This window comes from Chlamydotis macqueenii, chromosome 1 (assembly GCF_036417535.1).
Source record: "Chlamydotis macqueenii isolate bChlMac1 chromosome 1, bChlMac1.mat, whole genome shotgun sequence".
Taxonomy (NCBI): Eukaryota; Metazoa; Chordata; class Aves; order Otidiformes; family Otididae; genus Chlamydotis; species Chlamydotis macqueenii.
The window spans coordinates 78,061,623-78,087,988 of NC_141556.1; the positions used below are offsets into that span (position 1 = coordinate 78,061,623).

Sequence of the window (26,366 nt, forward strand, 5' to 3'; positions counted from 1 at the left end):
ACCCATAAGCTTAAACTTTACTCTCATTGTTCTAGATATCATCGCTTACTCCTGTTTCTTGTGCTCTTTGGGTGGTTCTATGTCCGTACAGTCTGGAAAGTTCCGCCAGGTGGAGGGGAATTTTTCTCTTTACAATATGAAGGGTGCTTATGCCAAAGCCCTTGAGTTTGGCAGAATCTGGCCCTTGAAACATAAATCTCTGTGTCTACTTCTCCTTCCAAGCTATTTCCACTAAAAAAAACCAAACAAACAAACAAACAAAAACATTTGGGATGCTCTTAGTCTAGACAGCAGACAGTTCTCTCAGAATAATGGTGGATAGGCTTGTAAAGCAATCAAATATTTTTTGTTTAAGACTGATTCTTTGCACATTCAGCATATCAAGCCAAATTCCCATAGAAGTTCAGTACTCCATTAATGCTAACTTCAAGCTTTTCTAAGTTGAAAATAGTGTAATGACTTTGGAGCAATTGTTCCTACCTAACGGATCCTTAACCTGGGAAGGTAAAATTCCTTCAGCAGATCATAACTCAACAGTCTATAAGAGTTCTGAGCTCAGTTGTGTCAAGAATTCACATTTCAACAAACCTCAGGTCATGTATGTGTCCAATCTGGTGAGAACTATGCATTTTAAAAACTTTATATATTTACATGATAGGTTGCAATAGCCCAGCTGATGAATACTTAAGCATCTGATGATCAACAGATCTTTTTCAAGCAATAATAAATTGTTAAATAAATATGTAGTAATTTTCAGCTAGTTCAAAGCTATTTTTTTAAGAAACAACTGCAAGTGACACCAAAATCTGAAGGTTTAGCCACAGTCTTTCAAGAAAGATCATCGGCAAACAAACAGTGGTTTCAGCTGAAACTAGATTCCTAAGATTCTTACTCTTCATTTAAGCAAGTCAAACATTGCATCAGGGGTTGGCTAATTTAGGACTTTTTTTTAATAAAGAGTCATTTGGGGATGGTGGGGGGAAGTTATGTCCACTTGGCCCAGATGCTCAGGAAGTATCAACAGTTACAGGTCAACAGAACCCAACAAAGCTACAAAATCTTAATCTGACTTATGTCATACCTCTTCCCTTTTTTTTTGTTTGTTTTTTTTTTTGTTTTTTTTTGAAATGGTGAAGAAAAATGGAAGACTATCAGAAATTGTAATTATGGACAGAGCTTTTGCTCGCCACTGTGTCCAGCTAACACTAGTAGAACTAAAAGGTGCCACACCATAGAAAGATCTTCAGGAAATACATTAGTGGATTTCAGTCTAGCTTTCAGGACATTGGATCATCTTACAAAATCCATCATTACCATTTGGCAGCACTCAAATGAACAGGTGGCAATTTCAAAGAGCAATCAGGGACTGAACAGCAAACAAAACCCCAACAATTCAACTTTAAGAAAATAACTATTTTTTTTCTATAAAACTATGAACATCTTCACAGGATTGCATATCCATAACAGTGGATGGAATGGAACACCTCAGCCAGCCTAAGCGCGGAAACTTCTAGATTACTTGCTCTGTATTTGTAACCTATCTGGCAAAGACACTAAAAGAATGAGTTTTGGGGAAAGTTTATTCTGCCACTGTGTACGGCTAAACTTCAACTACTATTGCCTTCAATTTATTACTCACTGTTTGCATTACCGTATGGTCTGGGAGTTCTGGAAGAGAATCTCATTAAGCCAAACACTGAATGCACACAGGACAAAGTCAGACCCAGATCCAAAGAGCATCTTTAGAAGAATGACTTTAATTAAGAAAATGTAACAGGAAAAAAAGATAAAATAACCAACTACAGCCAAAATTTTTCAACCAAGAGGCCTGAAATCCAGAGCTTAAATCCAGATTTAGTCTCATAAATAAAAATTATATATCCAAAGGTGCCAGAAATATGAGTTCATACTGAAGGCCTTGTAAGCTCTCTGACTTAAAAACTCATGAATGCAAACAAAGTCAGACTCACAGCCAAGAATAGAGACTGATGCTCAGACTCTATTCTTAAAACAAGTCTTCAGCCTTTCTTCCACCTACCTAAAGCATATATTAAAGCTAAGCGTTGGCCTAGATTTCAACCTAAGCTACATCATTTTTATGAATTTACACTCAAGTCTCAACATCACTGCATAGGAGCTGCTGATGACTTCCCTCTTTAATCATCAATGCTAGTCCTCTGTGTGCATATGTTTGCACATACACGTGGAGGGGAGAAGGGATGAATCTCCAACGTAAAAAAAAATCAGCTGAATGCTGCACTCCCACACTGAGTTTGGCATACGAAAATCATAGGCTTTTCACAACCCTCAGCTATATTATTCATGCAGAATGCACTCAGCTTTCTATTGTTCCTGCTCTCATTGTTTATAAATGAGTCTTTGCTTCATCTAGTTCCTTCAAGTTTCCCTTAGTAAAAGTACTTCTGTAACAAGGTACAGTGCTAGCGCTCATAAGGTTAAAGAAGTTTCTAGAAATAACAATATTTAATTTCTTTATTGAAGGAAAAATGAACAACCGGAACTAGTTGATTTGTTTTGGCCAATCTGATACACAGGTTCCTAATTGCTTCCTAAATGTTTCAAAAAATAATTAAGTTATTCATTTTGTCCTCTGTTACTGCAACACTTGTGGAGGAAATTTCTTGTTAATATGTTAAGATTCTTGCTTTTACACTGATGTAAATACTCCCACCATTACTACATTTTAAAAAATGACCCTGAGACATAGTCTTCAAATTGTGCATCGCATAAATACTATTTCTCATGACAGGACATGAATTGTACCAGAAACTGCCAGTCCCTTCTGTTACGGCCAATACAGTTGCAGAAAAACATATAACCCCTTTCTCTAGCAATATTGTGAATTTCATGATTTAGTTTGTTCGACAGTTCAGGCTGTCACCATTAATCCTGGTGATGTGAAAGATTCTGATGCATTCCCCCAGTTTAGAGTTTTTTCAATCCAATTTAAGCTAATAAACAACGCAAAAATTGCGTAAGAAAAAAAGTAACTTAATCACATGGCAACTTAATAGCTTTTGGCTTTAGAGGACATCCTTCTGTCTTGGGTCTAATATCACAGCATTCTAAAGGTATGTGGGATTGTCTTTTACTCCTCCATTTGTGGTATACTTTATGTTTTTAAAGTTCAAAGGACTTCTTTTATGCTCCTACTAAGGCTGAGATATTGCAGATCCAAAGGGTAAAACAGGCAGACTGTCACCTGACATACTGAAAACAGAAAACTGGAGTCAAATCTATCCATTCAACGATCCAGATTCTGGAGTGAAAGGAAACTTCAGTTTTGAACAAAAAAGCCAACAGATGTAACAGTTTACCAATTAGTGGAAATACATTTAGATTTAACTAATGTTAGGCAAAGAAACAATTCAATCTCTTTTTAAAACCATCTCCTGTCTACTTGCAAATATCAATGGACCTCATAGAATGGATGGATGTCGTCATTTTTTTAATATCAACCCCTAACATATTAGCTCTTAACAGACAATTGATGAAACCATCCCCAGAGCAATATCCTTAAGCCAACAATCTCCATCTTCTGTGGATTCTCCTAACATTCTGGACTGCCTTCATCTGCCCTCTCCTCTCCTCACCTGCTTTTCTCCCTTTGGTCAGATTCTGCTTTTTATCACACCAAGTGCAAACTCTAGGTAACTCCAGTGAACTCCAGGGAAATACATTTCTGGATTTACACCTGCCTAGCCAGCAGAAAATGTAAATTGAGCTGAATGGTAGCTAGTTTGCTCATAAAAGGCAATTTTTCCCTTTAATTTATGAGAAAAAAAAAAATGAAGTCTAGATTCAATTGCTCACACACATCCTCAGTAGTACTGCATTCCTCAACAGACTCTACTGAAAAGAGCTACTCACAGACTTTTTCACTGAAAACATATAAGCAGAACTTGGTCTGCAATTAGTAACAGAGAGAACAAAAAGTATTTCTTTCAACAAAGACAAGCACTATAGGTCATCTGAAGGAGTGAGAGTAGTGCATTACTGCAATTGGTTTTAAAACACCAGTTATTTTTTTAATATATTCGCAGTTTAAGTGCCAGGTTTGGTCTAAGAAGAAAGACTGCAAGTGTTCCTGTCACTGCTGTATTCCAATTAGTTTTAGAGGAATGAAGGACGATAGATTAAAACAACCCCCTGTAACAGTGGAGAGTAAATAACCTACAAATCTGTAAACTTGTCTCTATGTGCAAGGAGGACTAGCACTGAGTGAAATACATACAAGGAAAAAAGTGTGTTGAAAAAAGCACGGGTTGTTTTTAATTTAAATCCATGCCTATTCAAAACAGTCATACCTGAATTTCTAGGAGCAAGCAAAATCACTATGAATTTACTATACTAAATGCCTTTTTCATCAACTAACAAAATAGAACAGATACAAATGAACCAATCGGGGATTTCGAGTGAGCTATCGGTGTTAGAAAAGCTACTCGGCACATTCCAGTTGAGTCACCACAGAGAAGTAGGAAAAAAAAAAAAAAAGGGTAAAAAAAGAGGGGGAAATAAATTACTGCGTGCAACTCCATCTGCAAACTGCTTCTCCCGCACTGGTATGTAATAAAATGTGTTGCTAAGATACAAGCTGCTAAAGAAGTTCATTAAAGGACACTTTAAACAAAGCTGCCAGACTCTTTTCCCTTTAAAGACTGATTATTTGGTTCTGTCCCTTGTGTTTATAATTAGATCCTCTATATGAGAGATTGTGCTCCATTCAAACCCACTCAGCAATGAATGTTAATAAAATAACGTAAATAAGGCACTGGCTTAGGTTGTATATATTTATGGGCTGCGGAGCTGTTGCTAGAAACACATCTGGATTCCACTTGTATTTTCAAACGCAAACTAAATCTTTTCCAAGTAGCTTCTCCCCAAGCTGGAGAGCAGAAATGTCAGCTTCTGCACCCAGCACTCTAACCTAACTTTTAGGAAATACTTTCAGGCAAAGGAAACTGTCTTCTTGCCTGAAGTTTGGAGTTTCTGAGATGCCTCTCGTGTAAGCTTTTATGTGCGAGCCTTTGTTATCTACACTGAAATAAAGGCCAAGATTGTTTATGTCTTTCACCTGGCAGTCTTTTCTCTTTTTCCATCCGTATATGAGTTCTTAGATGTGTGCTAACGATTTGCAGAATTTCCTTGATCTTTAATACATTAATGACACAAGTAAGTCTATTTTGTCACATTTTATTGCCAGGAAAGACGTTATCAAAGAGGTCTTTATCTGACCTTATATACAATACTTTTAGTCTCCACAGTAACATTTTCATGGTAGGTGCATTTTGGCTTTTGTTTTGCTTGAGGGGAAAAGTATGGGCAAAACATACTTTGCATTCACTCACTGTGGTGAAATTATATCTCAAGATATAATTCCAGCATTTATCTATTTGGCACTTAATAACACATGAGATGCATAAATCAAAGATGAGAGTTAGTATCAGTGATTATATAGGAAATGTTACTTGTCACTTTGCAACCCACATCTCATATTAAATTCTGTATCACAGTCCCCAGTATGTATATATTTTTAATTACATTTTCAGGCTCATTTACATGCGCATATTGGCTTTCTGCCTGAATGATATCAAAGAGAAAGACCTTATGCTCACACCCAACCACACACGCACACACACAAGCACATTTATACACAGAGACACTGGAGTCTGTACATTTCTGAGAATGGAAGCTTCTCTCATCTTTCTCAGTCTTAGAAAAGCTTCAGTTCACCAATAAATCTTTAGGCAATCTTAGCTGATTCAAAGTGCTTTAGAAAAATGGAAAATTACAGAAAATGCAGGTTAATCTCTGTTGCATGTCAAAAGCATCAATGATTCTCACTTGACTCATGTTAATTAACATGTAATATACATTTTCCCTTTCTGTAACCTTGTAAGGTTTGTCATCAATCGCTAAGTTTGCGGAGAAAGGCTATTCCGTTCCTTCTCTCTGGATAAGAGGTGAACTACAGCACAAAGTACCAACACGATCAAGTTAAATCAATGTGGAAAGGAAAACGACCTATACACTATATAGATTTAACTTCTCTTTCAAGACCAATTGTATGCTTCTCTTGATTAAATGCAGGCAATCAGACAAAGTTTCAGGTGAACACACTGTTCTTGCCACAGCCTCAACGCCCAGGCTCTTAAAATTAAATTCCAACTCTGAAAATAAGATTGCCTCTCAAAAACTCAAATTAACACCACCCATCACATCTACAGAGCTCCCAGATACTTATTGTTTTGCTTTTACTGCAGCCAGTTCTCTGGTTTACTTTTGTTCAGTCAAAAGGGTCATTTTGTAGCTTAAACTCACACATATATTGAACTCCTTCATTGGTTAAAAAAAAAAAATACATCCTCATATTTTTCCACTGTCTCTGTGTAATAACCAGAAGGGTCTGCCTGTACATGTGCAAAAAAAAAAAAAAAGGCCTGTGGTACATATTAGATTTCAATAGATGCTTACTATTGGCAGTTGCAGGTTGTAGCTAGAACTAAGCCGCATCAGCAATTTCATATGACACTCTGGAAATTGCTACGACATAACAATAAGTAGCTGATTCAAAAAAGAGAGAGAGGGGGAGAAAGCACGTTTAAGGAAGTACACTTTGGCTCAAGAAGAATATTTCCAAATAAAAAAGTAGTACCACCTTTAGGAAAAAAAAAAAGAAAAAGATAGACGTACATTTATATACACGCATATAAGGGAAGTGCGTTTAAGGTGATTCAACAAGGACTGGATAGACCAAATACGAGTCTGTTAGGTTGAAATAACTGTCTACTTTAATGGCAGAAAGACAAATTTGCATTTCAATTAGTCTAATTCTTTTTTTGTTCTTCTTTGTTCTTATCTTAAACTTGCAGCCCATTTTTATACTTCCCGTACCTCCAACTACTCTGCATGTACAAATTGCCCTCTTTGACATCGTGGCCACACATACACCATTTACCACGGCCTTGTCTTATTGATTTGCAAACTTCTACCCTTTAACTCTATTGATCAGAAATTGTGTTGATGCTTCAGATTTTATTTTGGGGGGGGGGGCAGAGGGGAGGGAGAGGTATCATTTTATAATCAAGTACAAAAATACTGCATATTTTATCTTTGATCACAAAGAGAAAGGCATAGAGGGAAAAGTTAAAAGTAACTCTGTATTAACGTGCCTTTATACGCCTTCATGCTTTCAACTTGAAAACCAAATCTGGAATGAGATGAAAAGGGAGTTTCTTTACTTGAACATGCCAGAAGTGTTTAGAGTGATGCAGTATCCCACTGGAAATGTGATTTAAAATCACCATTCAAAATCCCTTCTCTAGCATCACGCTATGGAAAGGGGACATTTAGAAGCATATTCCCGTTTTCTTCCACAAGCAGAATGAGTCCGTGGACCAGATCCTGGGACAAGGTGAACTGGTATAAACATTTGACACGATACACTGTTCTGGATGAGCTGCACACATGGCATGAACCAGTGGAGAATCTGTTCCATTAAACCAGAGGTCTAGACAAAGACTCCTGCAGAATCACCACTTTTAACTATCCAAGTGTCTACTAAAAAATTAAAACAAATTCTAACTCCAAGATGTAGAGTTCCCATGAAGAACTAAAGTTTCTTTGCAAGGGTCTCCCTACCAAAGAATCGTGTACATCTGAACAAATACCTGTTTGCTGCAAGTACAAATTAGATATTTTACAATGTGTAACAGGTAGCAGTACCGTTAGTATAAAACCAGATGTGAAATAAAAAGGTATTGTTGGCATAATTCCTTTTTCTGAATAGACAAAGGCATTGTAAGGAAAAAATTGCTAAATCACAGGGATAATAATCATAGCCAGCTCCTCTAATGAGGCATCATGGGATTACTGGAGTTATTATAAGAGTCATCTTATTGAAGAAATTCAAAGTTAATTGAAATCAATTGTACTGTTCTGACAGCAGGTGTTTTAAGTGGCTAAAATATCAAAGTGAACCCTTTAAAATGGTTAGAATGAATGTAACGTTCACTTTTCAACTCTTAGCCCTGCCAAGTGACATACTGTACAAGTACAGAGAAGTGTACAGTCAAAGAAAAATGCTGGAAAAGAAAAATAGCATTTCACATGCCAGTCAAGCAGCTACCAAACAAAAGGTGGTTCTAACCCCCTCCAGTACACATTTTCATTGCAGATGTGCACTTTCCCTGAATCTTATAAGGGCAACCTAATGGAAGGCAGAAAGCCACAAGTATACATATTTCCATTGTGTTTCACATGAAAATGTCCTTTATTACCCTTTTTGCCCAATATGAACAGGGAACCTCAACATAGTATTACTGAAAGCACAAACAGAATGCTAGGATTGCCATTATGCAAACTATAGTCCCAAGTTTCTCCTCCAAGGAGCTGAAGGTAAATTCTTCCCTAGTTTTGTCACTTTTTCTACAGATGGCAAAGCAACCAGTAAATTACTAGCTGATTCTAGCAAAAGGAAAAAAAGGAACTGAAGCTTTCTGAATTACAATCCAGAACTAATCTTTACTTTGATCCAGTAAGTTCATTTGATTCTGTAGTTGTTCAGGTTTCCCAGCAAAGTCAGCGGGACTTCAGTGTGCACAAGAACTGCGAAGTCAAGCCCGTATTTAATACCCATTGTCTTTGTGTTTAAAGACTCAATGTAGTGATTGAAATGTTTAATACTTCAACTATGAGCTCATCACCTTGTCTCCCTCAACTTCAGCGAGTGCTCACTAAGGTCCTGCGAATCAAATTCTGCTGAGATGAACATACATAGATGCAATTCTTGTCACAACAAACAGGAGAGCTGTGTGTACAGACAGAAATTGACATTAGGTTCAACTTGATTTGGAAATGCCTTTCAGGTTTTACCTCAGTTTTCACTGAAGCTTACAATTTGTATTTTACTTCGACAATTCTGAAAGTACCCAGCCGTATGAAATACTGAGCTTTGGCAAATGTCAATAATTTCCCCTTTAACATGTGTAAACAATGCTGCCATTTCCAGGCATAGCGCAGCATGAATTTTGACAAACCAAAACAACCAGTTCCTCCTCTTCCCCAAAATAAAGAGACAACATCAGTAAAACCAGACATCTTGAGCTAAATTGTTTCCAACAACTTGAGTAAGAACTGTATTTAAATTTTAAGAAGTCTAACACTTTCCACAAACAGGCTTTGCTGGTGATCACCACAGGCAAAATACAGTCAGCGATTTAATTTCAGATACACTACTCAAAAATACAAACCAGCAATAACACAGGCTGAGAGAGTGTGCCTGAAACGAATGTTGATTTTCTGCATAGATAGTAAATTATGGTAAAGAAATGAGGCAGTGCACAAGTGAATGGCATATACATAATGTCTTTCAGGAAGACATATTTTTATTACTGTGCTCCAGGACAGGCTGTCTGAATTCAGAGTTCAACACAGCTGAAAATACAGTAGTCCACACATGATCGTTGTTAGTTTTTAAGACCTAGCTTACCACCTAATACTTACATCAGTAACAAGTAAAGGTTCGTTTATTTGTTTACCTTGATCTATTAATTAATAAGAGACAACTTTCTAATATTAAAAAACCCTTAATGACTCTTTAAGGACCTAAAGAAAGAAAGAAACACATGCAGCAGAGCACCTCTGGTGTGCTTTTAAGGCCAATGCTGGCTCTTAAGACAGCTCTTTTATTTACATATAAATGCTTGTTGCTTGACAATTTAGATAAAAATGTTACCGCTGCTCTGCATGTGCTGTAGATTGAAGGCGTAAAACCACTGGACCAACTAATGGAGTCTTCACACATCATATCTTGTTAAAGAAGAGGTAACCCACTCTCAAATGCTATTACAATTCATCAAAACTATAGTATACGAAAGACAGGCTTTTGTTAAAAGTATAACTTTTGTCTTTCTGAGTTGGATGCCAAATTAAATATTGATCGAAGCTGCACCGTTTCAATAATGAAAATCATGGCTCTACAGTACTTATTTGAAAACACTGAGAAAATATTAAAACTACATTTAATTCCATATTCCTCTAAACCACCAACATAAAAGAAATATTGACGACCAGACAGGAATCCTTAACTAGGTTGCAACTTAAAATCCAACTGTGCATAAAAGTCTGCTTCACACATTTATCTCATGCACCACAAGTTGAGTTTGTCATTCAGTTCTTTCTGTCTTTATTTGTAACTTTCAAGAAAAGGAAATATTGCCACAAATGCCAATGGCTACAATGGAAAACTGATGAATGGGGTACTGAAAGATAACACTCCTGCTATGTTTCTAACAGATGTGGATGATGTGATCGTCCATTCATTTTACTATCTGTTCCATCATCCTCATGTGCAGTTTAATTGAAATGCAATTTCAGCATCTTTTGTATTCAGTGCATGCACAATCAAAGGTATACATTATTGAATTATGAATTAGTTGTGCCTAAACAAACCTGGGGGGGGGGGGAGAAGAAGGAGGGAAGGAATGTAAATACATATGTAAAAATAACCTCCCTGCTTACACTGCTTACTTAAGTTTACATCAGTGTTTTGGTATAGCCACAAAAGTGAGAGCTTGAAACCACTAAACAGTTCAACATTAGCCTATCTATTGTCTCAGCAGCCTTCAGTACACCTTCTTCATGCCCTCAAGGACTGATAGTTTATTTATAAGCCATTCCCTAAAGAGCAACTACTAATTGTAGCAAGTCTGCAAAGTTACACAATGGTTTTGTGACTTAGTCAAAGGCTAAGACCTCCAAACTCATTTCACTTGTGACCCAAGAAAGATTTCAGTTTAGACCTCCAGAGGTGGCAGTCTGGAGCAAGAGGACACTACATCACCAGCTAGTCTCTTATTTATAAGCTCTTGTTGCACAAGATGTTAAAATCAGTAAAAGAAATCTAGGTTTTTGCCTAAAAATGGTAGGTTTCCTGCTAGGCCAAATTTGCTGTTTACAGATTTTTAGTATTTTATGTTTAATTACTTCATAGTTTATAGATTTATTTATAAGATTATGAGAAGGGCAAGTCATAAATGTACGATGATTGTTTACTAGTTAGTTTGGATTATACATAAATATGTTGCACAAGCTTAGCAAAAACCTTTTTCACCAAGCTGAATCAGAACATTCAAACTGTATTTTCAAATGTGTCTCTCTGCCTTATCTAAATTCCAACATGACACATAATAAATAGCTTCTCATTTACTATCATCATAAAAATTTAAACAGCCTTGAAATAGTTGCTACAATAGAGGGGAAAATGATCAAATGTATGTTCTAAATACCCACTTAGAACAGTAAAACTATTTCCATATTGAAGAAAGAACACATAAAGCTGCATTGTTGCAGTAAAGGCTGTTACCTTGGGTTTTTTTTTAAAAAAAAATCTTCTACACAGTATAGTACTATTAGAGTCAACAACTTGCTGTTTTACACTGCAGAAAAGGACTAACAGCCCTTAGCTATCATGTAGTGTCAGATTTGCTTTAAAAAAGAAAGTATCTGATTTGATTCTATACAGTGATTAAACATCTTTGTGCTCTGCTGAGTAGGGTATTCTATCCCCTCCCCCCTCCAAAAATGGCATCAAAGCAATCAAAATGGTAATGTTCAGCATGAATGGGGCCCCATCCCCCACCTTCAAACTCTGCAGACTTTTCTCCATGTTAGAAGAAACCAACACCCCTTCCTCACAAAATGGAAGCTTCCACTACCAAATTGAGAGTGCTGACAAATTCTGACTACAATAAACTGGGAGAAAAAGGGTGGCATATAATCACCATCACCTATGGGCACCGATCATACGGGCACGGATCACTTTTCAACTTTAACCACAACTCCAGCAAAACAAAACAAAAACAAAAAAAAAAAAAAAAAGAAGACGAGAAGGGGTAGAAAAGGGGGGGTGGGATCGCACACGTGCCCCCTTTCCCCCGGAGGTTCCCGGGCGGGAGGGAGGCGGCGGCGCGGGGGCCTCCGGCTCGGCTCCCCACCGGCGCTGTCCCCGGCCGTGGTGCTGAAAGGGCTGCTGCATTCCGGAGGAACCGCGCTCGCTGCCGCCGCCGGCGGGGCCGGGAGCCGAGGGACGGGGAAGGGAGCCCAGCGCAGCCCAACCGGCCCCCGGGGAGCTGGAGAGGGGCAGGAGGGCCGGGGGCGGAGAGGGAAAGTTCACCTCTGGGGGGCGAGGGGGCGGTCAAGCCGGCAGATCTCCTGCTGGCTTTGTCAACTGCCCTTCCCGCACTGGAAGTGCTGAACGTGGGGACCGAGGCGGGGGGAGGTGCAGAGAGTTGGGCGAGTGTGAGTGCGCGGCGTGAGTACGCGCCCACCGGCGCGGCCGCTGTCCGCGGTGCTGAACGCCCGCCAGGCCCCCGCCGCGCCCGGCAACTTTCCTCCCCGGGGGGGGGGGGGCGGGGCGGGGAGCGGGTCACGGGCGGAGCGGCGGGCCTGGGGGGGTCACTCGGCACAAAAAGAGAGATGAGAAAGTTTGGGGAGGGCGGGGGGGGAAAGGGAGGGGAACGGAGGAAGGAAGGTTTCTGGTTTGTTTTGTTCCCCTCCTCCGTTCCCCCCTGCCCCCCTTCCCCGGCAGCTAAAACAAGTTAATCTGTTTCTATTCGTGTTTTTGGAAGGGGGAAAAAAGTGAAAGTGCCTAAGTGAACTCGAATCAAAAGCTAACACGTCAGACCAGACCAAGGGAAGAGAAAGGCAAGTGGGGAGGAAAAAAAAAAAAAAGAAAAGAAAAAGAAGAAAAGAAATAAAATAAAGTGATCAATAAAAATCAGTTTTGTAATCAAACCTAGAAATGGCTCCGAACTGGGCTCCAGCCTCCTCCCTCCCAACTCTTGCTCGGCATATTACACGGAAGTGCACAAAGTAGCCCAAGACAGGAGAATTTTCCATATTCCTAAAACATGTCGACCAACTCAAAATGGACGCCTCATTTTTTTTTTTACGTTTTAACTACTGCTTATCTTTTTACTACTAGCACTAAAATCATTATTTCCCCCCAGCAAGTCATCCGAGAATCAGACCTCATTTTGAAAACATGCATTTTCTTACTTTACGCTTAGGAAAATGGCTGTTACATTCCCTGCTGTCGGTATTTTTCAGCTAACGCAGACACTTTTCGGATGTTTAGAAAGTGCATTGTAAAAACACGAAGAAAAACCAAACACAACTGAATCGATCTGTTCCTTACTTGTTTCTCATTAAGAGCTGCTATTCTTGATTGCCTTTCATGGATTTGTTTCTTAAGATCCCCGTTCTGCAAAAACGGCAATAAGACGCATATTAAAGGCAAAGTGTAAACTAACCCCTGTAATGAATAAACTTGCGATCTAGAAATTGTTCAAAGGCAAAACCGTTCCACCGAAGCCGTACGAAAGCATGCACACACAAAACACCCTCCTTAGTAAGAAAGCTCAGTGCAGACTACAAAATGAGATCTCTTACTGATAAAGTTTCTCATCCTGCTGTCCCAGCACAACTGCGCTTATTACAGCAGGGATAAAATACTGAAGAAGAGGAAAAAAAAAAGCATCTGCATTTACCTGTGGATCTTGCTTCATCTGTGCAACTAGTTTCTATAAAAAAAAAAAAATCACCCCCCAAAAAGGAGGAATTAGAAACTGTTTCAAGTTTAATGGATTTTTTAAAATGTATGTATGTGTGTGGACGGGGGAGGGAGGGGGGTAAGGAACAAAGAGGCAAGTAAACACTGCGAGTCAGTTTCAAGCAAAGCTCATAAATATTCAAGTCTCGTCCTAATCTCTCCAACACACACACACACGCACACACTCGCACACACTCACGCACACACTCACGCGCACACTCACGCACAAGCCCCGACTGCAACGTTAGCTCCGCATCCCCACGACACACCACACACACACACAAAAACTCAGCCAAACAAGCCGCAAAACTACTTTGGCGAAGTGCTCGCCATTGCCGCGGGGGGCCCGGGGGAGGGAGGGGGGGCCCTGGGGGGGACCCCCGCCACGGCCCTGGCCACCCCCTCCCCTCCCCGGCCCCGCTCTTCCCCCCCCCCCCACCCCCCGCCCCTGATCGATAGACCCTGCGACAAGAAGCAAAGGCGACTCGATCAGCATGCAACACTGGCTCCCTTCTGAGCCTCCTCTCCCGCTAAAAAGCGCCGGGGATAGAAGAGCATTTTTTTATTTGCTTATTTATTATTTTATTTTTTTACCTGATGGCATTGGATTTCCACTTTTAACGCCTCTTGCAAGCTGTGTAGCTCCATCCCTGCAACTTGCCAGGCACTTTCCTGCCACTTTCAGATCCGAATGAAGTTTTTTTTGTTTGTTTGTTTGGTTTGGTTTTTGGTTTGGTTTTGTTTGGCTTGCTTTTTTTTTTTTTTTCTTTTTGCTCCCTTTCTTGTCTGTTTTTTTTTTCTTTTTTTTTTTTCTCTCTCGCTTTTTGCAACCGACCCGCCAGCCACCCCTCCCTCCACGGAAAAAAAAAAAAATTAAAAAGAATTTTAAAAAAAAAAAAAAGGAAAGAAAGAAAGGCCAGGAAAAATAAAAAATTAAAAAAAAAAAAGAAAAAGGAATGGCAGTAACAATAATACTTTAAAAAAAGCGACAACAACAATCGAAAGAAACAACTACTCAGTCTGCAAACCAAGTTCTTTGCCTCTTTGCTGGGGACACAGACTCATCACTCACTTTCCGCCAAAGTAGGGGGGGCCCCTCCCCCCGCGCCCCCGCCCGCGCGCCCCCCGCGCCCGGCCCCCCCCCCCCCCCCTCCGCCGCCCCCGCTCCGCCCCACCGCCGCTCCACCGCCTCCCGCCGCCCCGCCGCCCCCGCCAATGGGGACGGCGAGGGCAGAATAACGGGAGGGACTATATTTCCTCGGAGTGCGCGCCTTGATTTCACTTTGCCTGGGGAAAAAGTTGTGCCTCGGCCCTCGATGCTAATTCGGCGGTGCCCGGATGGAGCGGGGGGGGGGGGTGTGGGGGGGGGTAGGGAGGGGGGAGCGTCGGGGAGGGAGGGGAGGAGAGGAGCGGGGGGAGTGAAGGCTTGCGGCCCGCGCATGCGCCCTGCCCTCACTGCCGCCGCGGCGGTAGGCGAGAGAACAACAAAGTGCCGGCGCGCGCGGCCGCGGGGAGAGGGGCGGGGAGAGGGCGGAGGCGCGGGGCGGGGCGGGGAGGGCTGCGACCTCCCTCTCCTCTTAGCCCCCCCTCCCCCCTCCCCCCCCCCATCGTCTCCGGGCGGCCCCCACTACCACGGGGATTCTTCGTGGCGGGGGGTCAGGGCCTTCCTTCCCCGCCCCCGCGGGTGTCCGCTGGGGCCCCCTCGTCCCCCAGCTTGGCGAGAGACAGGTCCCGACGGCTGAGGAAGGGGAAGTTTCTTCCAGTTCGCCCTCTCCCCGCCATCTTCTCCCCGCTCTCTGCTCCCCTTCTCCCGCTGCTGGATCCCCTTTCCCCATCCCCGCCGGGACCAGCCGGCGAAGCCCTTCCTCACCCCGTCCCGCCACAGGCCGCTGGCGCCTCCCGCTGCTGGGAGCGGGCCTGTCCGGCGGCGCGCGGCCAGCCGTTGGCAGTGGTCGCGCGGGACCCCTGTCACCGCGGCGCTGCCCCGCGAATGGGCCCCCCTCCCAAAAAACTTCCCCCAGCAGCTCGAGGCTCGTGTCCCGCTCCTGGGGAACCCGGGCTGCGGGTGCAACAACCGGCACCCGCGGCGGGTACCGGCTTCGACACCGGGCGGGGTTTCACCCACTTCAGCACGGAGCACAGGGCCACAGGCAGCCTGGCGCCAGGGCGGCCTGCGCTCCCCTTGGCAGCCTTTACGTTGCTCCCCGCTCACCCCGTCCTCGGCCGCCCGCTCCTCACCAAAAGAAGCTGCTGTAACCCCAGGTCGTGCCGAGCCCACTGCCGGGGTGCTCGTACCTGAGATAGGATGTCGAACCTGAGCCCTGTTAAAAAGCGGACAAAGTGTTTTTAGGGGAGCTGAAGTTTTCTGGTTGGGGGAGTTGTTTTCAGGCCTGCACCCAACTGAGAGCACAAGCACCCCAACAGCAAGCTGCAACAGCTGAAGGGGAAAGGGATGGGACCTGTGGGACGCTTGGCCACGCAACCCGTTCAGCTCAGGGATAGCAAGACGGAACCGCAGCCTCCCTTTAGGTATTAAACAACAGCAGCGAGACTTTGAACAGAAACAGAAGGGCTTAAGTCGATACTCCAGTTCAACCAAGTCAAGCCGCAGTTCCCTGGCTGTCGGTAACAGATACCTGCGGCACCGGGTCACCCTGCACCACAGATGCGGTCTAGCTCAGGTGCGGGCAGAAACGCGTCACCTTTATGTTTGCGTTGCTTTTGTTCCACATATAGGTGACCCGACTTTGGGTCATTTGGATAGGCACTACCTGATCGATCCATCACCAAGCCTGTTGGCAATTTTTTAAACACATTTAAACCAGCAGCACAAATTTGCCATGTAGCTGTGGTACTTGCGATGCAGTAATAGGAGCCATGCAGTTAGATTTACTGTCATCTTGACGCATGGCCGGAGTGGGGTTGGAGGCCGAAAATAGTGCTGAGAATAATTTTCTTGTTGACAGTCAAAATTTAGGGCACGTTTTAACAAGCAGTTAGATGACAGAGTGCTAGGGACAAGAACCTTAATGAATCCATAGTCCCATTCCTGCAATGATTGAACACTGAGATTTTATTTAAACTGCACTAAAACATTAAGTTGAAACTCACCCTAAATGATTAGTCAGTATTTAAAACATCATTGTGCTCCAGATGTGCTGTGATGCCAATTTTAATAACTAATTAAATTCATCTCAAAACTAATTAAAGGCACCAAAACCAACTTACATCAACTATACTGTAATTAAAGCTGTTTTGAGATGTAACATGCTGCGAGTCCAAAATATTGTATCTAATTTTCATTAAACTTCTCAAATATATCTTGTCCAAACATAACACAACTTCTTACAATAAAATCATATAAAGATACACTGCAAAATATTCTCAGTTTGCCAAAATTAGGAATAAAGACTAAATTGAAAATTTCTATTAACCTAACAACTAAACAAATTATCTCAGAAGAACTTTATTCAAGTTAGCAATGTTTGTTATGGTAATGGACTACACTTACAGCATTTGTTTAGTGTCTGCACAACGCTTGAAAATCAAATAGTTTCACTATTTTTCTCCAGATAATTTGCAAGTCAGTTTGTTTTCGATAGTGCACTTGGTGTCTGGATTGAAAATAGCGGAGGGAGTGTTTAATTCTTAATCAATAAAATAGCTTTGCTGTACAGGGGATTTTTAAAATCTAAACTCTGTTCACATTTTTAAGGACAAATAGGTCAATCCTGCAGATGCTGATGAATATGAAACTGTTTCAACGTAGAATCAGTGTAACTTCTCACACGTTCTGTATAAAGGTATTTTTGTAGTGCAAGACCCAACAAAAGTAGGGCTTTGCAAGGTACATAAATATCTGACAAGATCTGACATCTCAAGTAAGGTGGGTGAGTAGGCTGGGCTTCTAAGCAGTTATTCAGAAATTTAAAATGTCTCTAAACAAGCTAACGAAGCATTTGAACTAACTTTTGAAAAAAAGAAACCTCAAGGTTTTTGTAAGTTGGGAGTGTTACCTTTGTAACCTCTGGTTGTATCAGTGCAAAATTCCGTGAGTTCAGAATCAGGCCGTCAACTAAAACTGACTAAAATAGTCCAGTATAATTTCTTTATTTGTTAGTTGTAAATTTGTTGACATTATGCTGGTTGATTTGTTTTAATGCATATTTCATTGGTAGAGCAGAGAGACTTTTTCTCAGCATTATAAAATAGTCACTTGTTCATCAGAATAAAAATAGGAATTACTGTTAGCCTAACTTCTTGCCAAGAAGTGTACAGTTTCATGAAGTGTACGATTTTGTACTTGCAAGGGGCGAGGGTTATTGTGTTATCTTTCCCACATCAGTGAGATGCCAGCAGGAAAAGTTTAGAAATTTGTTTCGATCTTTGGTTTATACATCTACAATGCTATGATGTGTCACAGATCTTAATATAAATATAAATTATAAAACATAATGAAGTACATTGCTTTTCATTTATTGATGCTGCTTATATTGTTTTCCAGGGAAGTTGTGTAAAATACATTAATGTGTCAAATACATTTATGCACTACCATTATGCAGTTACCTATTAAAATGTTAACGGCTTTATGCAATTTACTTGGAGATTATGGTGGCAAAAGTCATCCTGCTTGCTGGAGGGGCATGAGAGCTCAGTGAGCTTCCCTTCCACCTAGGCATCTGTGTAAGATACATTTAGCAGTTTAGCTGGAAAATGCTAAGAGACCAAGTAGAACAGCTGGCAGCGTTGCAGAGGGATCTGCTTAAGCATGGAAATCTATGGTCGGTGCTAACCAAAAGAAGTCATGTTATGTGTCATATGATTAAACACATTTTTAATTGACCCCTGGAAAGATTAACCTTGCTCATAGAAGTTGTGCAGCTTCAGAAGAAACTGTACCACTCCTTTCTCCTCGCAGCGGAAATCATGTTGAGAGCCTGGATGGGGACTTTTACATACAAAAATGCTCTGCAGTCCTGGAGTAAAGGTGTGTGTTCTACAGGGAAATATAAAATGTAACCTCTCTGTTGCCAAAAGTTTTGTTGGTTTCTGTATGACATTGGATGAATAAGGACCAAGAGGCCAACTTCACAAACAGTTCCATTCATTAAAAGCTTTATACATTTGAATCAATTTGATAGTCCTTGGTAATAAAGTTACTTATGTGCACAAGCATTTCTAAATCAGACCTTTTTTCTTCAAAAAGTTGCTGCAGAAATGTATGTGACAGATTAACCTACCTCATAGGATTACCTAAAAATACACAGTACAGTATCAATAGAAGAGCAATAAATTACACTTCTTATAACAATATTTCCTGCATGAAGAGAGTTGGGACTAACCATTGTATCAAGAACACAAGACACTCAAAAAATCCTTGCTTGTAATGTACCTAATTACAAGCAGCCAGGAATCCAACACCTGGGAGTCGAATCTCACACTTCAAATCCCCACAAGAGGTGATGATGTTCCTCCCTTATCAGATAGTATTACTGATTCAGGAGAAGTCTTACGAAGCTACAAAGGAGAACAAGGCACTTAATTGCTTTTGGTAATGCCATATTTCAATTACAATTAACTTGGAAAATCCACTTCTTGACATACCCTTGTGTAATATGCTCCCTCTTTTTTTTTCCTACAAAGATGCGGAGGAATAAAGTACTGGACAGAGACTGGTAAAGACAATCAATGGCTTTATTGCAAATTCTGTGTACTTCAAATTCCTCTTCCCAAACTGGCAAGATAAGAAGATCATGGGCAGCTGAACAAGAAAGGAGCAACTGCTCAACAAAAGCTTCCCTGGGAAAGAAATTGACATGAACGGCAATGTACCATGCAGGTTCATCTTTCTACAAGCCAGTATCTACTTTCCTGCAAGAGCAAGGGCTCTTTCTGCACAGTGGAATAGCCAGTGGGAATAAAACTTACGAACCAGCCTGGTAAGAAAAAAGAAGAGCAGAGCTTGAAGCCACATTGAGAGGCATAACATTAGCTGATCTGTCCAAGTTGTGTAGTTTGCCCTGTATTTTCTGGATATCTCCATCCTGCAATATATTCCTTCCCCTTTTAAGGTCATCTCTCCAGCCTAACTGAGAAGACGCTTTAGAGAACAGGAATTACTTTATGGAAGTAACTTTTTCCTCTTCCCAAAGCCAGCTTAACTGGGGATTAGAAACAATGCCTATCTCAATGAGATTGGAGATGTAACCAGCTCTCATCTTTGGTGGAAGAACCTTTGGGAGAGACAAAATGAATCAGGAAATTCATTAATTCACTGTGATTATCAGACAGAAGGGTTATGAAGAGCAATGAAATGCTGTTGTCAAAGATATGCAGGAGGCTGCAACATTCTTCTAAAGATCTGATCCTCTGGGTTCTTTTCTAAGTCTCTGGCATCCTCACTGTCTCATTACTTGGAGTGTTCATATCCTCACAATTCCTTCACCAGAGTTGCAAATCACTCACTCTTCACGGGTTCATAAGTTAGCTCTTCCATGCAGTTGCAAGAGGAATTGTGTCCTCCTTTACATGAGTTAAATACGGCTTTAAACTGGAAGAGGGTAGGTTTAGATTAGACATAAGGAGGAAATTCTTTACTGTGAGGGTGGTGAGGCACTGGAACAGGTTGCCCAGAGAAGTTGTGAATGCCCCATCCCTGGAAGTGTTCAAGGCCAGGTTGAATGGGGCTTTTATCAACCTGGGCTAGTGGAAGGCGTCCATGCCCACAGCAAGGGGTTTGTAACTAGATGATCTTTAAGGTCCCTTCTAACCCAAACTATTCTATGATTCTATGAAAATCACGGTCATAGGAGCAGAACTTATTTTCCTTTGATTGTTTCAGCCTCATGCATGTGAAAGCTGAGATGACTCCAGCTATTAATAATGCATTGTTAGACAACAACATGAGTGTATTTCAATTCCTTTGGAGCTTCAGTGTGGGAAAAAAGAGCTTACCCTACCAACCATGATAAAGACCTCTGCTGACCTTTGGCAACTCCCACTTAAATGGAATTCCTCAAGCTATTATTCCTTGTGTGCAAATTTCTTCCTCATCTTGCTGTTGTCTTTGGTTTTATTCAGCGTGCTTTAAATTCCCTCCAGCTGCTGCTCAGCTCATGTACTTCATCCAATCTTATCCCGCTCCCTCAGACGGTTCTGGAAGCATAATGATATGGCAGCATCAGGTGCCTGCAGATGAGGCAGGCATTTGAGATACTTCAGCATGTCTCCAATGGTGGTCTGACATCTTGCGATCTTCTGTTAATACAGACAAATTGTTTCACCTACTCCCTTCCCCATCTCCTGCCAGAAAATCTTTGACTCCAAATAACATTTATTCCTTTAAGGCAGAACGGAAGAGAAAGAGCAAATCAGCATCTTAACAGATTTCTCATGCTGTTCATTATGACTATGTAATATTGACATTTATGAGCTATATGATGTAATGGAGAGTATTACATTTGGAGATAATATGATGTTTGGAGGGTAATACATATGTTTGATCTATAGTATGAGAGTTCAGAATGATTGTGACAAATTGGAGAAATGGTCTGAAAAAGTAACCTGTGATTCCATATGTGTTAGGATTAAGTTTAGGCAGATATAATCAACTTCACAAATACAGGAATAGGAACTAACTACTTAAATAGTGGTTCTGCAGGAAAGGGATTTGAGTTTATAATGGGTCACAAGCTGAATAAGAGTAAAAAATGTCAGGTTGTTGCAAAAAGGGCTGAGATGCATAAATAGGAGTGAAGTCATTCAGATACATGAAATGATTCTTCTGCTCTGCTCAGCACTGGCAAAGTCTCAGCTGGACAGCTATGTCCAGTTTTGAGTACCACACTTCCAAGGAACATGCGGCTGAATTGGAGAGAGAGGACATTAGTGAGAACAATCAGGGGTCTGGAGAATGTTTAGTCTGCAAAGTAAGACTTAGTTATAGAATCATAGAATGGTTAGGGTTGGAAGGGACCTTCAAAGGTCATCTAGTCCAACCCCCCTGCAAGTAGCAGGGACATCCCTGACTAGATCAGGTTGATCAGAGCCCCGTCCAACCTGGCCTTGAACGTTTCCAGGGATGGGGCATCCACCACCTCTCTGGGCAACCTGTTCCAGTGTTCTACAACCCTCATTGTAATTTTTTTTTTTCCTAATACCTAATCTAAATCTACCCCCCTCTATTTTAAAACCATTACTCCTTGTCCTATCGCAACAGGCCCTACTGAACAGCCTCTCCCCATCTTTCCTGTAGGCCCCCTTGAGGTACTGGAAGACCGCTATCAGGTCTCCCTGGAGCCTCCTCTTCTCCAGGCTGAACAGCCCCAACTCTCTCAGCCTGTCCTCATAAGAGAGGTGCTCTAGCCCTCTTATCATCTTCGTGGCCCTCCTCCGGACCTTCTCCAACTGGTCCATGTCCTTCTTGTGTTGGGGGATCCAGAGCTGGACACAGTATTCCAGGTGAGGGTCTCACCGGGGCAGAGTAGAGGGGGAGAATCACCTCCCTCGACCTGCTGGCCGCGCTTCTCTTGATGCGGCCCAGGATGCGGTTGGCCTTCTGGGCCACAAGAGCACATTGCCTGCTCATGTTGAGCTTCTCGTCCACCAGCACTCCCAAGTCCTTCTCCTCAGGGCTGCTCTCAATCCATTCCCCGCCCAGCTGGTATTTGTGCCTGGGATTGCCATGACCCAGGTGCAGGACCTTGCACTTGGCCTGGTTGAACTTCATGAGGTTGGCATGGGCCCACCTCTCCAGCCTGTCAAGGTCCCTCTGGATGGCATCCCTCCCTTCCAGCGTGTCGACGGCACCACACAACTTGGTGTCATTGGCGAACTTGCTGAGGGTGCACTCTATCCCACTGTCCATGTCGCCGACAAAGATGTTGAACAGGGCCGGGCCCAACACAGACCCCTAAGGGACGCCACTTGTGACTGGTCTCCACTTGGACATCAAGCCATTGACCACCACTCTCTGAGTGCGGCCATCCAGCCAACTCCTTATCCACCGAGTGGTCTGTCCATCAAACCCATGCCTCTCTAGTTTAGAGAGAAGGATGTCGTGCAGGACAGTGTCAAATGCTTTGCACAAGTCCAGGTAGATGATATCCATTGCTCATTCCTTGTCCACTGATGCTGTCACCCCATCATAGAAGGCCACCAAATTGGTCAGGCATGATCTGCCCTTGGTGAAGCCATGTTGGCTGTCACCAACCACCTCCTTGCTCTCCATGTGCCTTAGCATGGTTTCCAGGAGAATCTGCTCCATGACCTTGCCAGGCACAGAGGTGAGGCTGACTGGCCTGTAGTTGCCCGGGTCTTCCTTGTTCCCCTTTTTAAAAATGGGGGTTATGTTCCCTCTCTTCCAGTCATCGGGGACGTCACCAGACCGCCACGACTTTTCAAATATGATAGCCAGTGGCTTGGCAACTTCATCCGCCAGTTCCCTCAGGACCCTCGGATGGATCTCATCAGGTCCCATGGACTTGTGCATCTTCAGGTTCCTTAGATGATCCCGAACCTGCTCTTCCAGTACAATGTGTGGTTCTTCATCCTCCCAGTCCCTGCTTCCCCCCACCTTCCACAGCTTGGGTGGCGAGACAAGAGCCCTTATCGGTGAAGACTGAGGCAAAAAAAAAGTCATTGAGTACCTCAGCCTTCTCCATGTCCCAGGTAACCAAGACACAGGTTTCCTTCCGGAGGGGACCTACATTCTCCTTGGACTTTCTTTTGTCCCCTACATACCTATAGAAGCCTTTCTTGTTGTTTTTGACGTCCCTGGCCAGATTCGATTCTGTCAGGGCTTTAGCCTTCCTCACCTGATCCCTGGCCACTCGCACAGCCTCTTCGTAGTCTTCCCAGGCTGTCTTCGCTTCCACCCTCTATAGACTTCCTTCTTTGCTTTCAGTTGGTCCAGGAGCTCCTTGCTCATCCATGCCAGCCTCCTGGCCTTTTTGACAGACTTGTTCTTCATCAGGATGCACCTCTGCTGAGCTTGGAGGAGCAATAGATATTAACCTTATGTCTTGCAACCTATTGCCTTTGTTGCTAGAGCATCATAAATCCAAACTTCCCATTGATTGCTTGAATAGCAAAAGCAGAAAAAAGTCATTCCCTATGACCATATTCCAGTTATCAGGATTTTTAGACTTCCAGTCACCTTCATCTCAGGGAGGGAGAGGGTAAGAGAAAGAGAATAGACACATTTTATTTGTAATAATTCAAAATTTAAAACACAACTTGAAAGAAATCTAAAATACTACTAGTCTTTAAAGAAGTATCAATATCTTTCTGAATGAGTTCATCTTCTTACTTTACTTTTTCCACATCCACAGAAATGATTTACACATACTGACTTCTCAGAAATACTCTTAGTATCAGTCAGGAGAAGCACAAGATCCTTCCTAACTCAAAGACTCTAGAGGCTAGTAGATATAAACACATGATTTTGACTTTCTTTGTGAGAGAAGGATCACATAAAAAAAACTGTAGAAGCTATAGTATCAATATAACAGAAGACAGGACGTTGTTAGGGTGTTGTCATAATCTAAAAGCAGATACATAGCAGTTTTAGAATGCAACCAAAAGACAACAATACTCACTTTGGCCTGTCTCTAAAAGTTACTTCTACAAAACCGGCATCCACAATGGAACACCTTGAGGCTTTTCTGCAGCCTTTGTCCTATTATAAGGACAAATTTCCTTCTCCTTGCTCTAGTGAGGCATTCAGGATTTGGCTCCTGGGATTTTTCTGTCATGCTACATCCATTCATATCAGCTGCATCCCAGTTCTGGAACACAGATTTCCTCAACAGGGAAGGTTTGAGGACCCAGGAGACCAGATTTGTAAAGGTATTTGCACCTTTAACTTGGATGCCAAGTACCTTGAGAAATCTGACTTTTCTTGCAAGGCACCAATTTGTTTGATTTCAGAAGGTGTTAGGTACCTGTATACCTTTAAAATCTGGCTTTTCCCTTGAGGTCTGAGCTCTTCATCTTGTAGTCTCAAGTCCATTGTTTGCAATTAAATGGTTTTCTTTCCATTATCAGCTCTAAGCATTTCTTTGGTTATAATAATCTCCTTTGTTCTTCCATTGTGTTACAAGCCCTTTCCTATTCTGCCTTTCATCCTGTCCTTCCATCTCACTCTTCTATTTCCCTTGATATTCCCAGTTGTCTCATTTTAGCCTTCTATCTGGACCACAGGACCAGACCTACCAAGCACACTATGAATCTCAAGGTAGGACAAAATTCCATTCTATGTGCAGACAACTCCTACTAACTTCCATGGAAAATGCCTGATTACAACATCTGCAGAAAAGATTTGGCCCTTTAAATGCAAAATGCCACCAGTATTTTTATGCATTTGACAAGCTACCAGTGGGTTACATGACAGTGTAAATCATCAACTGGGCTTCTGCTTTCATTTCAGTCCTTGGAAAGTCCCTCCCTATGCTGTCATACCCTCAGGTAAAAGGACTTCTGACAAATGCAGACATTCCAATGCAAGAAAAAAAATCTATTAAAATAAAAACTTCTAGCACATTTGCAAGTCTCAGCAGCACTACCCCCATGCTGTTTTTGTGAAAAACAGCTGCATCAGTAAGTGTAACTTAGAACTTCAGGTAAAAGGGGCAAACAATAAATTTCTCTCTCTTGTCAGCAATGTTCTTGAAGAATTTACTTAAGTTCTGTCACTCATCTCCCCAAAATCACAAGCTAGGCATACACTCTTTATTTGGGGTTAAAAAGGTAAAGCCAGCTCCATTCTTTACCCAATTCCTTTTTATTCTAAATACCAACTACGTAGTTTTTGTATGCTGTTTCTCACATATCACACACTCTACAGTACCTGGTAAAGTAGATGAGCTGCTTTTTGGAAGCATGATTCCCCATAGGGGATTTTTGTATTCATTTTCCCTGGGAAGAGTTAAAACTAATAGTTCTCTTCTCATTTGATTTTTGGTTTTTGTTTTGAAAGAACAACATTTTGAATTTCTCTAAATAGACTTTTACATCCATGTAAATGACCATACAAAGTGTAATACTGTGAAAACCCAAGCTCTAGTATTAATGAAGAATTCAACAGGATACTGAAGTTCATTGCAAGTTCTTTCATCACTTTTAGTCGATCTGTCACCTTCCTCAGGAATGAGTGGACCATATTTTGCAGCATCAGTCTCCAGAGCATGTCTTGACCTCCTTTTCAGGCAGGAGGTAAAGAGCCAACTGTTTCCACAAAATGCTTTCTGAACAGGTTGGGCTCCCAGTAGCACATGGGAAGATTTGGTCAGTCTGATACATAAATCTGGCTGAAAACCATAGTAATGCAAAAAACATCTCATACTAATTCTGAGGTTTTCAGGCTGCCAAGGAGATTTAGAAGCCTCTTTCTGACAAGTGTTATCAATTTAAATCCTTTGAATAGTTTGGAAAATCCTTCATTTAAGCTTTCTAGTAGGGAAAAATAGGAGAGAATAACCAATCATCATCCCAAGCCTACCCAGACTTCAGCCATACTGTTATGGAAGAGGTACCTGTGCCACTAATGTCTTCACTCTACCAAACAAATCTTCTGTCACGGGGGAAATTTTGTGTTTGTCCTAATACCCTAGAAACCAAGCCTGGCTCTGGCAGAGGTCACAAACTTTCTGATCACTGTTGTCTTCTCGTTGTCAGTGTGGAAAAAGCACTGACATCTGTCACCGTGGCTCCATCCCAATTGACTATAGTTGCC

General features: G+C 41.9%; 1 protein-coding gene across 2 annotated transcripts in view; it reads right to left on the reverse strand.

Annotated features, from left to right (window-relative positions):
- Positions 1 to 14,385, reverse strand: part of PHF21B (PHD finger protein 21B) — a 169,390-nt gene extending 155,005 nt beyond the window's left edge. For both annotated transcript variants that reach the window (XM_086743676.1, XM_086743583.1), the window contains exons 1-3: positions 14,228 to 14,385; positions 13,572 to 13,604; positions 13,220 to 13,285 (exon numbers count right to left, since the gene is read on the reverse strand). In XM_086743676.1, the coding sequence (XP_086599802.1) occupies positions 13,220 to 13,285; positions 13,572 to 13,604; positions 14,228 to 14,281 (153 nt within the window). In that variant the 5' untranslated portion in view covers positions 14,282 to 14,385. The remainder of the gene's footprint in view (positions 1 to 13,219; positions 13,286 to 13,571; positions 13,605 to 14,227) is intronic.
- Positions 14,386 to 26,366: the final 11,981 nt, after the last annotated feature.